This window comes from Rhizoctonia solani, chromosome 13, assembly GCF_016906535.1.
Source record: "Rhizoctonia solani chromosome 13, complete sequence".
Taxonomy (NCBI): Eukaryota; Fungi; Basidiomycota; class Agaricomycetes; order Cantharellales; family Ceratobasidiaceae; genus Rhizoctonia; species Rhizoctonia solani.
The window spans coordinates 359,929-376,191 of NC_057382.1; the positions used below are offsets into that span (position 1 = coordinate 359,929).

At 47.0% G+C, this 16,263-nt stretch overlaps 4 protein-coding genes across 4 annotated transcripts; 3 read left to right on the forward strand and 1 right to left on the reverse strand.

Moving 5' to 3' along the window:
- Nucleotides 1-646: 646 nt before the first annotated feature.
- On the forward strand, nucleotides 647-1,895 carry RhiXN_06976 (cytochrome P450 family protein; the record flags this gene model as incomplete). Its single annotated transcript, XM_043326792.1, has 4 exons — nucleotides 647-791; nucleotides 851-1,281; nucleotides 1,370-1,795; nucleotides 1,860-1,895. The coding sequence occupies 4 exons, from the start codon at nucleotides 647-649 to the stop codon at nucleotides 1,893-1,895; spliced, it is 1,038 nt and encodes a 345-aa protein (XP_043185264.1).
- A 1,538-nt stretch (nucleotides 1,896-3,433) lies between these two features.
- On the reverse strand, nucleotides 3,434-5,486 carry RhiXN_06977 (spherulin-1A protein; the record flags this gene model as incomplete). The annotated part of the gene is made up of 11 exons (XM_043326793.1): nucleotides 3,434-3,481; nucleotides 3,544-3,686; nucleotides 3,739-3,815; nucleotides 3,882-3,904; nucleotides 3,958-3,993; nucleotides 4,051-4,121; nucleotides 4,175-4,188; nucleotides 4,242-4,376; nucleotides 4,894-4,960; nucleotides 5,017-5,090; nucleotides 5,143-5,486. The coding sequence occupies 11 exons, from the start codon at nucleotides 5,484-5,486 to the stop codon at nucleotides 3,434-3,436; spliced, it is 1,032 nt and encodes a 343-aa protein (XP_043185265.1).
- Nucleotides 5,487-9,626: 4,140 nt separating this feature from the next.
- On the forward strand, nucleotides 9,627-10,553 carry RhiXN_06978 (Retrotransposable element Tf2 protein; the record flags this gene model as incomplete). Its single annotated transcript, XM_043326794.1, has 2 exons — nucleotides 9,627-9,636; nucleotides 9,706-10,553. The coding sequence occupies 2 exons, from the start codon at nucleotides 9,627-9,629 to the stop codon at nucleotides 10,551-10,553; spliced, it is 858 nt and encodes a 285-aa protein (XP_043185266.1).
- Nucleotides 10,554-10,739: 186 nt separating this feature from the next.
- On the forward strand, nucleotides 10,740-14,411 carry RhiXN_06979 (Retrotransposable element Tf2 protein; the record flags this gene model as incomplete). Its single annotated transcript, XM_043326795.1, has 3 exons — nucleotides 10,740-10,975; nucleotides 11,059-14,270; nucleotides 14,338-14,411. The coding sequence occupies 3 exons, from the start codon at nucleotides 10,740-10,742 to the stop codon at nucleotides 14,409-14,411; spliced, it is 3,522 nt and encodes a 1,173-aa protein (XP_043185267.1).
- Between the last annotated feature and the right edge of the window lie 1,852 nt (nucleotides 14,412-16,263).

Genomic DNA, 16,263 nt, shown 5'->3' on the forward strand with positions numbered 1-16,263 from the left:
CTATGGATACCGACTCGTCTTGTCTCATTCAATGCTCTGCAGCACTTGGCGCACTAATGGTGAATCTCTACTTGCTTAGTCGTTGGATGTATATTTATTTACACGTCCTTTTAGGTGGTTTTTACGTGGCTCCTTACTTGCTTGATCCCTACAACTACCGCCATCGATTCCCTGGACCACCTTTGGCTGGGTTCACAATTGGTGGATGTACCGCGTTGTGCGGGCCGGTAACCATAGTGAGATTGTAAAGCACTACACGCGAAATATGGTAGCCATATGTATCCCTTCCGTTCGTATATTCAATCGCTGATGTTCTCCGTAGGTACTTTTGTGCGACTTGGACCTAATCATTCAGCATTTCCGATCCAGATGCTATAGAGGTATGATATCCAATATGCCGCCAATCCCCCCCCCGAGGTTTTCAAGCACTAAAGACAAAATTCATTAGACAGTGTATGGGCATGGCAGTGGGGTTCTGAAATCCGACTTTTACCATTCGTTTCGAAATGGTCCCAACACAAATACGTTTAATACACAGGATAAGGCTGAACACTCTAGTAAGTGACCTGGATATTAAGTAAAGATAATGTCGCGAGCTCAGAATCCAGAGAAACGCAGACGCCTAGCCATGCCTTCAGTCCGCAGAATGTCCTTGATTTCCAACCCCGAGTGCGCAATCTTATTTGGCAGCTGTGTGTACAATGGGACCTACGATGCGAGGGAGCTGCTCGCGGAACCTCGGGTCCCAACTGGGTTGCAAACATGGGCAGCAACAATGAATGTTTGCGCTCGTGAGTTACATCCACATGAAGCCTAAGTATTATTATAGTATCAACTCACACGTATATAGAGTTCTCCTATCTTGCGTTCGATATTATTGGCGATCTCGCGCTAGGATCTCCATTCGGGCTTATTCAGGCTCAAACAGATTCTTCACCATCTATCGAGTCTACCGATGCATCTGGAGAACCCGTGCGCGGGACAATGCGAGTTCCAGTAATTGAAACGATAGCTGGCGCAGCATTCACTGGCATGTCAGTAGGCATATTCCCTTCGTGGGCACATAGGCTCCTTCGATTACTCCCGTGGAACATTTCAGGGACCAATAATAGGATAAATCTCTTAAAACTAGCCACGGCTTCGGTGGAGGCAAGAATCAAACGAGGTTCTAGAAAAGACTCAGAGTCTGGAGGGTGCGGTATCGACCTGGTCGCCAAACTCCTTGAAGCAAAGAATGATGACGGTAGTCCCTTGTCTGCTAATGAGTTGTATGCGGAGGCTGTAATGCTGCTTGTTGCTGGAAGCGACACAACGAGCAAGTAGTAGCAATGTGCTAGTCATTTGAATTTGGCTAACTATACTTTCTTAGCACACTGAGCTCCTTATGCTACCACTTGGCAATTATCCGGAGGTCCAGCGAGAATTACAAGCTGAACTCGATCTCCATGTCCCATATGACTCATCCGAAGAAACTAGTGGCAAAGCGCCGCCAAACGATGCGGTAGTTTACTATGAGATGATAAAGAACCTACCTTACTTGGATGCCTGTATTAAAGAGGCATTGCGAATCCATTCGACGGTCGGCACAGGCATGCCTCGGACTGTCCATCCGGGAAGACGATCCACCGTTGCTGGCCAGACGTTCGAGGCAGGGAGCGTAATTAGTGTCCCCTCATACACAACCAATCGATCAAGCGTCTGGGGGAATGACGCTAGTGATTTTCGGCCTGGACGTTGGCTGGAAGACGGTGCTGGCTCTGAACAAATACTTCGTGCCGTTCTCAATAGGACCAAGGTCAGTTTCTACTGGTTAATATACCTTTGATTTACAGTGTGCTAACAATATTAAACGCTTACAGAGCCGTATCGGCCGGAACCTGGCGTATATGGACTGATGTTGATTGTGGTACCCTATTTCGTCGTTATCAAGTTGAGGCACTTCCTACGACCAAGGTATGAGTAATTATGATGCGTACACGACCCTCGATTATATCAATATTAACAATGCCGCATACAATTAGATCGTTATTCGTGAAGCATTCGCACGACAAACGGCCAAATGTGAAGTTAGTATCGTCGGAGGAGTGTTCCATGATAGGGCTGCGCTTCTATTGCCCCAGGAAACGATTGATCGTGGCTACACCATGTGTCCGTGACTGATTCTGTAATATTGACTAGTAAACGATAGTATCCAGTAAAATTACTTGTTACCGCATTAGAAATGAAAAGATCGGAACTCCCAATAAGGTGAAGAACCATAGTTTAGAAATCGACTGAGACGTGTCAGCGAATGAGCGGCCAAATGTGAAGTCAGTATCCGTCGGAGGAGTGTTCCATGATAGGGCTGCGCTTCTATTGCCACGGGAAACTATTGATCGTGGCTACATCATGTGTCCGTGACCTGATTCTGTAATATTGACTAGTAAACCGATAGTATCCAGTAAAATTACTTGTTACCGCATTAGAAATAAAATATCAGAACTCCCAATCAAGGTGAAGAACCATAGTTTAGAAATCGACTGAGACGTGTCGGCAAATGAGCTTTCTAGGGATTTATTATTTCATGTCCCTGGACTTCTGGAAGATTACAATAATTATAAGTTCCGTAGATCAAGGCGTCTCGCACTGTGCATGCAAATTATCATGGTAGTGAGAACCTGAAGTATATATCCCATATCTATGCGCCAGTAGGTTCGTCACACGGCCAAGTTGGTATGGTTCGGGTATCCGACCAAGATTGCTGACCTATTGGGAATATTAAATAAATATGTTTTATATAATCGGGCTTGAATCTACGGGCGTACGATCGTAAACATGCTGATTGTGGCCCATCATATGATCTCCGGGCGGTTTACTAATATAACTCAGTGTATCTGTGATTCCAGATACAATTTTCAGAAATCAATCTCTCATATACCTATATATAGGGCAGAAGGTACTAGCTAAAGTATATACTGCAGTATAAGTACCTTCATCGCGATAGTTCTATAGGTTGCAGCTTATAACTATAGGCGAATGGTTTCCCGTGTACGAATTTCCCACCATAATATAAGAGGGATGAGGCAAAATGTGGTACAGCCAGCGACAAGCGGAAATTGTGCACTCGACTGTGCCTATCAAACGCAAACTGGCTGAGTGAACTATTTATCCTCTTCTCCACGTAAATCATTAATAGACTATAGACTCAAATATGACCTCTGCACGCTCATCTCTTCGCCCTTGGAGTTAGAGCTCCGATCCATATCCGAGCCTTTATGATAAATGTCTGACAAACGGAAAGACAGATGAATTCGAGGTGCTCTTTCTCTACCAGTACAAATAAACTAATTATTATATTAAGGCTTACAACTAAGCGATGATCATACAGTTATTGTCTCATGCTGGAATTTGACTGAAGTAGGTTAAAGGAGACCAGGCCCAACTACAACTGGCTTTACTTTTGCAGTTTGCTAATGGTGTCGTCGCTCAGCTGTAGGTGAGCCTGAAATTTTCAGGCAGTGAGCACAAAATTATTCACCTGAAGAAAAAACCGAGCAGGCACACCTTGACCATATCAGGCGGTGTGAGCGCCAGCCATTGATTCAGTGAAATGTCTTCATACTTGTCGGAGTTGAAAATTTCAAGGAGCTTGAGCGTTGTGTTTCCAATGTTCTCAACATAGTGCCCGAATGATGGCGGGACATAACCTGGGTTGGAAGTTGTTGAGATCTTGGAGGACCCAACGAAGAAATGCCCTACCGATATCTCCCGGTTGATAATTGAAAGTGCGTGCGTTACCCTCAGCTGCAAACACAGTGATGCGGGCATTTCCCTCACTGGATAAGAGAGTCAATGGCTTAGATTATGAGCGTGGCTTTATTAGATATGACATAAAGTAAGACCATTCGGGTTGGGTTGGATGCCACTAGCGAGTGTCCCAGTCAGTTCTCTATTTTGGGAAAAATGTGATTCACTCACATGAAGTTCACGCATTCCTCCAACCTCAACAGTCACCTATACGAAAAGATAAAGTGAGTATTGAAGCAATGTAATTGCCACTCAGTTGCATACCTCTGCAAGTGCAATAGTCTTGCTGACTTTGAATGTGCGTGAATCGACGACCTGACTGTTCCACCCGGAACCTAGCAGAACTGTTTAGATATTGGATTCCGAATCAAGTTTGGTGCGAACATACTTCGTGGCGTTGATCTGCTGGCAGCAAACGTGTAAGGTAAAGTAGATACACCTTGAGGGCTCTTGACCCCTTCTTCTTCGGGAGTACCCGTCGGTACCGCAGTGGGATCATATACAACTCGCGGTCAGGAATGTGATCAAAGCTGAGGCATTGACCTTGAAGTTCCGGCTCAAGACTTCCTTGGGGATATGGGATGCCCAGTCTGTAACCGAGAAAGTAGAATCTTCACTGAATTCCCCATCGTCGAAGACCTACAAAGGAGAAGTGAGAGTAGTGAAATGGAAGGCATATAATGCACATACAAGGAGGAATTCACAGCCGTCAGCGGTGTCATTAAGGCCCTGAAGGACATGGGGGATACCGGGTGGAAAGTACCAAAGACTCCCGGATACTATATCGGAGGGTAGTTCAGAGAATAATAGGACTACTTCTGGGTACATACAACATCAGCTATATAATTCTGGCCTTCAGTGTTCACGACAACAATACGGCAGCTTCCCTATAATATCCGGACTCGCTGTCAGGCAGCCAAAGTTAACCGAAAGATAACTACACACCTCCAGGATATGCCCACTTAATAAATATAATCATGACGTCATCGATATTGAATATTGCGAATACTAAATTACTATATGATGCACCTACCTCCGCAGTGATATGCCAAGCATTTCACTATCAAACTGTCAATATGGATAATTTAAAATACTAGCATGACGCACCGCATCGTTCCTGCTTTCAGACGCATATTTACACCAGCTATAGTTGTCGCGATTGGCATCGAATGGACTACGTATAGTTTGTCAGGAGTCTAAATCATCACGCTGCCACCGCCCACGATGTACCGTTCTGCTGACGCGCCCAACCGCCATCCTGAATACGGTTGTGTGACAGACTGAATGGCCATTTGACGTTCTCGCTGAGTGTTGATAGGTTAGATAGCCACTGATGCTAATGTACTGGGTACTTACACCGAACCGCTATCTGTAGTTGGGGGTGCGAGGATGTCAGGGTTCTGACGATCGAGCTCGACGTTCTGAGGGCCAAGGATGTTTGCGCCTCTCGATCCGCGAATGGGCTCTGGTAATTCGTTCTGAAATTTATCAAGGTATGACTCGTTCAGATCTTCCGAAGCGTATGGGACTGTTGGGCTAGGATACAATGAGTCGGTCGTCGGTGAAGGTCCTGCAGACTTGGACGAGAATATAGTAGTGGATGAATCCTTTGTGGCCGATGGTTTCGTATCTGCAGCCGGGGCCGGGGCACCAAGAACACCCGTGGAAAGAGCTAGAGCTAGAGCAAGGGACATACGCATGGTGAAAACACTATCTTTAAGAAAGTAGAAGAGTTGATTCTGTTGATGATGGATCAACCAAGAAATACGAAAGTTTATATACCAGATTCCAGGACCAGTTTGTTGAATAGAGCGTGCCATAAGATAGACTTGTACGTTGGTGCAATGTATTGGAGGGCAACAATAACCGAACCAAGAAGCAAATCAGGATCGCCCCGAGTACAAAGTCCGCAGACGCGTAAGGGTAGGCCGGCGCCGGAGGCCGTATATTATTAATTCCCCACATCTCAAGATGTTGCAGTTGCTATTCCTAGCTGGCTTGAACAATTATATACAAGATGCTGAAAAGCAGGGGACGCATGGAGCGCATGTAAATTGACTGAATGGTGTGGCGTGTCCGAGAAGCAGTGAATATCATCTATGATTACGACCTGTATCTATATCTGTTGCGTCGGCCGTACATTTAATTAGAACATCTGCAAATTACGAAATCCAGAACTACACAATCAGATTATACGGGAGTTAGTCACCAGTAGATATACATAGTTCTATGATAGTGTGGCCAAAGGGAGGGTGTATGGAGAGGCCACCGCAATGGGCGCTTGATGACGTGCTGATTCCAGGCTCAGTCATCCGTAGGAATCACGCATTCCTATTCAATGAAAAAGCTTGAAGAGGAGATATTTTGAAAAAGATCGACAGTATACAACTGAGGTTGACTTGTCTGCTGGAGTGACCATAATGGATATGCCTGGATCACGCCTGGGTCGGATATTAATATCTTGATCTGTCCCAGAGTAACGAGCGTCACGTGACTCGTGGAGAACCTTTCGAGGACAAGGCTGCCCACAAGCAGAGCCCATTATCAATTGCAGAAAATAGATGCACTTAGTATGAAATTGGGGCCTTAGTAAATTATGTATTCAACCACACAAAAGATTGGAAAAGAACAATAAAGTGAGCATACCCTATGACACCCATTGTTATTGCAGCAATGTTAATCTATGAAGTGTAGAGCAAGACCTGAACTTGGCAGGGGTATCCAAGCGTGGTTGCGTCAATGTGGTCTGTGATGAATGGGGATGCGCCGTTTATGGCTGATAAGGTGTATGAGATGTTGATGAAGGCTGGGAAGGTTGGGAATGGAGAGCAGTCCATTATGCTGCTGCAGGGCTACGCAAGAAGGTTGGGGAGAAGGAGTTTGGGCAGTGGGTGCTGTATATCCACATTAGTTTGTAATCACAAAATGTAGTCTCAAAGATTTTATCATCTTGCCATGTTTTATGATAATTTACTTAGGGTTATTGTGCTATATGGTAGCATACACGCAGTGCATTCAAATCAATATAGTCTTGTAGTATACCGCATGCATTTGCAAGTTTTCCAATTTATGCTTCCGCAGGAAAGGGCTGCTTTCCAAGAGTAGTTTCTGGCTACGGATGATATACTCAATCAGCATTGTTGTCTGTAAAATGAATATGTGTTTAAATAAAATACCCCATTACGTGACAATTCCAAGACAAAGTGCTGGTTGCATTTTGGATCATAGATTCATGGATATTGTTGTACACCACTGTAAGGTGGGTACACGCTGGAGGAGGCAGGCGCTTAAGGCCATACTACTACAAGCTACACTGGTCTAACTTAACTAACTAGGCTAAACTACTGCTGCTTAGGGCAGACTTCTACTGGGATCTATGTACAAAGGGGCCTTAGGCCTGGGAGGTGTGATAGGTGAATGTAGGGGGGTGAGCATGTGAACTACTTAGGGGGCCTGCTACTTAGCTGGCTGGCTACCTTCTCTAATGAGTAAGAGACAAGGTAAAATTGACTTGGGGTCTCCAAGCAATTTCCCTGCTGTATATAGAAGTAGGCGCACTATTTACATGGTCTGTGCGCGTGTGAAAAGAAGTACATGTGTGAAATGAGAAGCGTGCTGCAGGCTGCGCAGAAGCGTGGATTTCTCCTAAGCGCCCTTGGCACGGCATCTTGGCGCAGCATCTTGGCATAGTAAGCGCCAAGATCACGTGATCAAAAAACATGAGATATCAAGTCCATAAAAAATACTAAAAATAATAGAAGAATCCGGCAAATCCAGTGGTATAATTCAGGAGGTTGTAACAGATATTGATACAAATGGATACAATGCCAATATAAAGCTCAAGGATCAAGATGTGTTGTAGACACACTCAATACCAGGGAATTTATTCCCATTTTCTCGGATTTAAACAAAGCCAAACGGACAACATTTTCAATCACGTGACTTCGGCGCTTATATCATATGCTAAGCGCCGAGCCACGTCCCCACCCGCGCTTACCTCAGCACACGTAGCCACCTCCACTTGATGACATCATTATGACACATCAGTGACACGTATGCATGAGTAAGGCTGACTGCGGAGCGGGGTTCTTATTGGATTAGGTATTGCATATAATGTATTTGTAATTAGTCTCACTGTAGAATATATAAGGAGGCCAACCAACCATGGTAACACCCAGGTTGATTACCTCTTGTTGCATCCCACCACTGTACAAGGGCCTTAAGCCCAGTAACCTACTTAGTCACTCAGTACACACCGCCTTAAGCAGCCTCCTTGTTGTAGTTACATAGCTGATCATTGCCCTTACGGCCTTGGTCACCGTAGTATAGCTGGTTGCCGTTGTAGGATAGCTTGCCGCCGCCTTACGCGGTTTCTCACTTAGATACATCCGGCCGCAAGCGCCCCCTTCCTTGATGTCCTTACAGACGTCTAGGACAATGTGCAGGCTTCATGATGTGGCCAAGTATAACTTGAGTAGGTATACTTTGGAAGCAAGAATGTGATGCCTGGATCCTTTAGAAAAATCAGGTAAGAGTTGTAAAATGAGCTGGAAAGGACACGCACAGAACGTACAAAAAGCTGTACTAAAAACCTCATTATCTGCCGTAAAATAGTACTCAATGTAGAAAAGTTCAAGAACATAAAGTAAGGTTTGTTGCAAGTTGCTGAATTAACCTTGTTGGGACATGTGGTGGAGTGTAGATGGGTGGAGACTCATATACCCGTTTCAGGATAGATATGCAGCAATTCTAGCTGTTGTAGACACACTCAATACCAGGGAATTTATTCCCATTTTCTCGATTTTAAACAAAGGCAAACGGACAACATTTTCGATCACGTGACTTCGGCGCTTATATCATACGCTAAGCGCCAAGCCACGTCCCCATCCGCGCTTACCTCAGCACACGTAGCCACCTCCACCTGATGACATCACTATGACACGTCAGTGACACGTATGCATGAGTAAGGCCAACTACGGATTGGGGTTCTTATTGGTTATGGTATTGCATATCTTGTATTTTGTAATTAGTTCTCCTCTGTAATATATAAGGAGGCCAACCAACCATGGTAACACCCAGGTCAATTACCTCTTGTTGCATCTACCCATTGTACAAGGACCTTAGGTCCAGCAATTACTTAGTTACTAAGCTTTAGGTTGCCTTAAGCAACTTCTTGGTTGTACTTAGCTAGCTTGCCATTGCCCTTATAGGCTTGGTTGCCGTAGTATAGTTGGTTGTTGTTGTAGGTAGCTTGCCCACCGCCTTAAGCGGTTCTTACTTAGTCTTACCCGGCTGCAAGCGCCCGCCTCCTTGACGTCCTTACAGACGTCTAGGACACTAGGTAATCGACCTTAAGTTGGTTGCAAACCGTGCCCACCAAGCACAACCACTCATACCAACAAACGAGAAGGCCCCCTGTACTAGCACAAGGGAAAACACCTGATTGGGCTTGCCTTTTGCTATCAATAATCAAACTAGCGTTGGCCCCAGGTAGTACCAAATTGCTATAAGGCAGACGGGTTCTAATCGTCCGCATACCCAAGGTTGCCGCACCTGTTACCAGCAACCTCAGACAGCAGATACACCTGCTTGCAGAAACAAGACCCTACATTACGCCCGCCCACGGCTGTAATTAGCGGCACTTACTGTCCAACGCTAGGTTGTTTGACGCAGAGGTTTAGCGTTTGCATAGCAAAGCGCTCATAAGTCCTGATATAGGCACCCCTGGCTATACAGCCCTCATTCCCCACCACTTGCCCATCATTACCTCGCGCACCCCCACTCGCTCCTTGTCGCGTGCATCTTCTCACGCTGGCCGCTCCTACCCGCCAACACATACCATGGCAACCCGTTCCCGGCCAACCTCTTGAACCCGCTCCCCAATCAATCAAGGAGAGTTGGAACCCCACCTTCCGGCAGCCCCCTATGTCAAACTTGGGGAAGTCTCCCTCGAACGGATCACAAGCCTCCTCCTTGGCCTCCTTGGCCAAGTTGAGCATCTTGAGCGGAAAGTGGAAGAAGTCCAAGAAGCAGGGGTTGAGGCCCGCACCAATCTTGAGAACATCTCTCAAGCCGTCAATACTGTCAAGGATGGGCTTAGAAGCCTCCAACTTCACGGGCCCCGGACCCCAGAAGATACAAAACCCCCGGCCGTGGAAGCAACGCCACGCCCCTTTTCAAAAGCCAACCCTATTGGATTGACTAGTTGGGTCTCATTCTGGCCCAAACCATCCAAGGGGCTCCCCGCCTTTGCCCAACCCACTCCTGTCCAAGCAGTGCCCCCGCGAGTCCCATCTCCCCCTACATCTCCGCGTCTCCAATCCCCGATTGGAGCACCTGCCCCTCTCCCTCTGGCTCCAGCAGCCCACTACCCCGCTCCGGTCAAGGTTGACCACCCCAATGCCTACACAGGCAAAATAGGAAGCAAGGCAAAGCAGTGGCTGACCAGGATGCTGGCCTGGACCCGCCTTAACTTGCGGATGTTCCCAACCGATCAGGAGGTTCTATCCTTCCTCCTGATGAACATGAAGGACTCCACCAGGGCATGGGCCCATCCACACCTTGACCAGCTTGGATCACACTGGGCTATCATTCAAACGGTCGAGGGCTTCAAAATGGAATTCCTGGCAGCATTTGGCAACCCTGACGCCACAAGGGCCGCTGAGCGGAAAATCACCACCCTCACCCAGTCCGGCACTTGCGCAGACTATATCACAAAGTTCAGGACCTTGGCCATGGAACTGGACTGGAATGACGCGGCCCTTTGAGGCCAGTTTGCCCGTGGCCTCCATTGGGAGGTCAGCCGTCAAATTGCAACCCGCGAGCACCGCCCCCGTACCCTCTTAGAGCTGCAAAATGCAGCACTTGTCATTGATAACGCCCTCCGTGAGGAGTGTGCTAGCCATCCACCAAAGGATAATAAGTCTAGCAGACCAACTAACCCCGCAAGGGGGATGAGTACCGGCCAGTCAAACACCGGTTCTAAGAAGCTCTCCAACAACCCAAACTTTGTGTTGGAAGAAGAACAAAACCGCCGCCGCGCCGCCGGCGCTTGCATCAAGTGCGGCAAATTAGGTCACAAGTTTGCGGAATGCCACACGGGCTGGAAGGCCACCCCTATCAAGGATAAGGGGAAGGCTAAAGAGACCGCCAAGATTGGCAAAGACTCCAAGTACCAATTGGGAAAAGAGTAAGGGTACCTGCTGCCGCGCGCAAGGACCCCAAGGACTCTGTGCTTGTTGAAATATGTAATATATTGAATAGTAAAAATAGAATCTCCCCACTCTTCACTATTTCAATCAAGCCAGAGAAACAAGCGGACCCCTTAGAAGTCCTGATAGATTCAGGCGCCACATCATTGTTCCTACACCCACACACTGCTGAGGCATTACGCCTACCCCTCATAGACCTCCCTACACCCCGCACCGTTACTATGCTTGATGGGTCGAGCCCCCAGGCTGGCAAAATCTGGAAGAAGGCCATACTGACCTTTTCCTTTGATGGCAAACAAATGACAGAGACCTTCCTAATCTGCAACACAGGATCTCACGCCGCTATCCTAGGATTGAAGTGGTTAGACGCCCACAACCCGGAGATTGATTGGAATCTGCGCACCCTCTCCTTTCCTCACACCCCACCGGAACAAGTAACCATTGCCGAAGAGGAGGAAGCCAACAAAAACCCTCTTGAAGGAGTACCCCCTGAGTACCATCAGTATGCTAAGGTATTTGGGGAAGAAGAATTCAACAAGCTCCCTCCGCACCGGCATTACAACATTGGAATCAAGCTCACGGAAGAAGGGCCCCTCAACTCCCCCCTCTACAGTATGACAGACGCTGAGTCCGCCACACTCAAGGACTGGCTCAGGGACGAGTTGAAAGCTGGGAAGATCCAACCCAGTAAATCCTCAATCAGTTCCCCCGTCATGTTTGTTCCAAAAAAGGATGGTTCCCGCCGATTAGTAGTTGATTACCAACGCCTAAATAACCGGACAAAAAAGAACGTTTACCCGCTACCCCGTCCTGATGACCTCATGGCCCAGCTCTGCGGCGCCAAGATATTCACCAAATTAGATCTAAGATGGGGTTACAACAACGTCCGTGTCAAGGAGGGTGACGAATGGAAAACTGCCTTCCAAACAAAGTATGGCCTTTACGAGTCCCTGGTGATGACCTTTGGTTTAACAAATGCCCCCGCCGCCTTCCAGCACTTCATGAACAAACTGTTCAAGGATTTATTGGATGTATGCGTCATCATCTACCTTGATGACATCCTCATTTACTCCAAGGATAACGCTTCCCACACCCGGCACGTCCATGAAGTCCTACGGCGCCTTATGGAAAATCAACTGTTTTGTAAAGCCTCAAAGTGCACCTTCCACGTGACATCTGTGGAATACCTGGGTATTATTGTCTCGGATAAAGGCTTCAGTTTGGATAAGCTCAAAATCCAGGCTGTCCAAGAATGGCCTACTCCTACCAAAATCAAAGAGGTTCAATCATTCTTGGGATTTGCCAACTTCCTCCGCCGATTCATTGCCAATTTCAGCCACATGGCTAGGCCGTTACACAACCTAGTCAAGAAGGACACTCCTTGGAAATGGGATACAAAGGAACAAGAAGCTTTCCAAGGGTTGAAGGACGCAATCACCAACGCCCCTGTCCTCTGCCATGCGGACCCTGCCAAACCCTACTTCCTGGAAACAGATGCATCCGGCGCGGCCCTTGGTTCTATACTCAGTCAACGGCAGGAAGATGGTTGCTTACACCCCCTTGGTTTCCTCTCTGAATCATTCAAAGGAGCCAAGCAGAATTATGACACACACAATAAGGAGCTCCTAGCAATCATTTGCTCCTTTGAGTACTGGCGCATATTCCTGGAAGGGACTCTATACCCCATCACCGTATTCACCAATCACTGTAACCTGGAATACTGGAAAGAATCCCGGACGTTCAACCGCCGCCATGCAAGATGGCACCTTTTATTGGCCGGATACAACTTCCAGATAGTATACCGTCCCGGCAAACAATCCGGTAAACCCAATGCCCTGTCACAACGTTCTGACCATGCGGACATTCCCCCTGCCAATCAAACCATGCTACCCAACCCCGTATTCACCAACGTTGCCCTAGTCACCCCTGAGAGGGAGCTCCAACGCCAAATCAAAGGCGCCCTTGACCAAGACAAATCACTAGAGGAAATATTACAATTCCTCCAAAATGAGTCAAAGGCACCCCCGTCCATCAAACGCGCGTTCAAAGATTACAAAATGGAAGCGGGCCTACTCTTCTACCAAGGACAAATTGTGGTCCCTGACGTTGGAACGCTGAGAACGGAACTACTTTGTATCTTCCATGACAGCCCATTGGCTGGACACCCTGGGAGGCAGCAAACGTTAGAATTGATCTGCAGGAATTACTATTGGCCTGGCATCCGCGCCAACACCTATTGGCACGTGGATTCCTGTGAAACCTGCCAGCGTATTTGCAAACCAAAGTATGCTTCAATTCCCCTGCAGCCACTAGAAATCCCATCCAGACCCTGGCAACATATCTCTTATGACATGATAGTAGATTTGCCCAAGGACGGGAATTTTGACTCCATCTTGGTTATCATTGACAGCTTCACTAAGTACGGCATCTTCATCAAATGTTCAAAAAAGTTGAAAGCGCCCAAACTAGCAGACCTATTCCTGGAAAATGTCTGGAAACGCCATGGGATGCCGGAAAAGACGATATCAGACAGGGGAAGGGTGTTCAACAATAAGTTCCTAAAAGCCCTGTACAAACGCTTAGGAATAGACCCCCACTACTCTTCAGCCTATCACCCCCAAAGTGATGGACAGACAGAACAAGTAAACCCGTCCATTGAACACTTCCTAAGGGCATACTCTGGCATCAACCAACGGGACTGGACAAAGTGGCTCCCCATGGCGGAATTTGCTTACAATAATGCCGTACACAGTAGCACCGGAAAAACTCCTTTCAAAGCCCTGTACGGATGGGAACCCACCTTAACCCCATCCAACGTACCAACAGATGTTCCAGAAGCAGACAACCTTGCCCAGGCAATGGAAGCCCAATGGAAGGAAGTAGAATCCGCCTTACAGCAATCTAAGCAACGGATGGTAGCTGGAGAAGACGGAAACCCAGTAGAATTTGAGATTGGAGAGGAAGCATGGTTGGACTCCAGAAACGTAAACCTCAAGACCCTGAGCCCAAAGCTAACCAAGCAACGCTTAGGACCATTCAAGGTCATCGAGAAGATCTCCAACCGCGCCTACCAACTCAAGCTACCTCCAACTATGCGTATCCACAATGTTTTCTATGTGGGGCTCCTATCCAAGGTCAAAAGGGACAAGAAGCGCACCTTTGAAAATTGCCCCCCACCAGTCACCATAGACGGAGAAGAGGAATATGAGGTGGAAGGGATCACTGATGCCAAAGAAAGGAACGGAGAATGGTTCTTCCAAGTCAAATGGAAGGGTTATGGGTCAGAAGAAAACACATGGGAACCCCAAGAAAACTTAAAAAACGCCGAAAAAAATTTTAGAAAAATACAAAAAGGACATGAAAAAGAAGGCCCTTGGCGCTGCCAAGGCCCTTAGAGGGGGGGCAGTGTCGTAGACACACTCGATACCAGGGAATTGATTCCCATTTTCTCGATTTTAAACAAAGGCAAACGGACAACATTTTTGATCACGTGACTTTGGCGCTTATATCATACGCTAAGCGCCAAGCCACGTCCCCATCCGCGCTTACCTCTGCACACGTAGCCACCTCCACCTGATGACATCACTATGACACGTCAGTGACACGTATGCATGAGTAAGGCCAACTACAGATTGGGGTTCTTATTGGTTATGGTATTGCATATCTTGTATTTTGTAATTAGTTCTCCTCTGTAATATATAAGGAGGCCAACCAACCATGGTAACACCCAGGTCAATTACCTCTTGTTGCATCTACCCATTGTACAAGGACCTTAGGTCCAGCAATTACTTAGTTACTAAGCTTTAGGTTGCCTTAAGCAACTTCTTGGTTGTACTTAGCTAGCTTGCCATTGCCCTTATAGGCTTGGTTGCCGTAGTATAGTTGGTCGTTGTTGTAGGTAGCTTGCCCACCGCCTTAAGCGGTTCTTACTTAGTCTTACCCAGCCGCAAGCGCCCGCCTCCTTGACGTCCTTACAGACGTCTAGGACACTAGCTTTTTGGCTGGTGTGAAGGATGCAAAGTAAACTTACTCTGTAGGTTGGAAATTGTCCTAAATGTCTGTTAGGGTGTCAAGGGGGATGGCGCTTGTGGCCGCAGGGTACAAAAGAGACAAAGTTGCTTAAGGCAACAACAAACCTATCTACAGCAACAAGCAACTATCCTGCAACAACAAGACCGCTTAAGGCAGTGACAAGCTATCAAGGTACAACAACAAGGCCGCTTAAGGCAGTGTAGACTATTCTAAGTAGTTAACTAAGTATTTACTGGGCTATAAGGCCCTTGTACACTGAGTGGATGCAACAAGAGGCAATTGACCTGGGTGTTACCATGGTTGGTTGGCCTCCTTATATATTACAGAGGTGAACTAATTACAAATGTATAATATGCAAAACCATATCCAATAAGAACCCTGCTCTGCAGTTGGCCTTACTCATTTGTATGTGTCACTGACATGTCATGATGTTGTCATAGGTGGAGGTAGCTATGTATGCTGATTAAGCGCGGATGGGGACGTGGCTTGGCGCTTAGCATAAGATATAAGCGCCAAAGTCACGTGATTGAAAATGTAGTCTGTTTGTTTTTGTTTAAATCTGAGAAAGTTGGAATAAATTCCGTGGTATCAATGGTGTCTATGACACTGCCCCCCCTAAGGGCCTTGGCAGCGCCAAGGGCCTTCTTTCTCATTTCTTCCTTGTATTTTTTCAAAAAATTTTCCGCATTTTTGAGGTTCTCCTGGGGTTCCCACGTGTTTTCTTCCAAGCCATAACCTTTCCATTTGACCCTAAAGAACCAGTTGCTGTTTTGTTCTTCCGCGTCAGTAATGCCTTTGACCTTGTATTCCTCTTCTCTGTCCACAGTGACTGGTGGCGGGTGTCCTAGACGTCTGTAAGGACGTCAAGGAGGAGGGCGCTTGCAGCCGGATATAACTAAGTAGGAACCGCGTAAGGCGGTGGCAAGCTATCCTACAACAACAACCAGCTATACTACGGTGACCAAAGCCGTAAGGGCAATGGCAAGCTAGGTAAGTACAACGCAGAAGCCGCTTAAGGCGGTGTAGGCTAAGTATCTAAGTAGAGGTTTGCTGGGCTGTAAGGCCCTTGTACAATGTGGGATGCAACAAGAGGTAATTGACCTGGGTGTTACCATGGTTGGTTGGCCTCCTTATATATTACAGAGCTACCTAATTACAAATACTACTATGTGCAATACCGTATCAAATAAGAACCCCAATCCGCAGTTGTCCTTACTCATGCATATGTGTCACT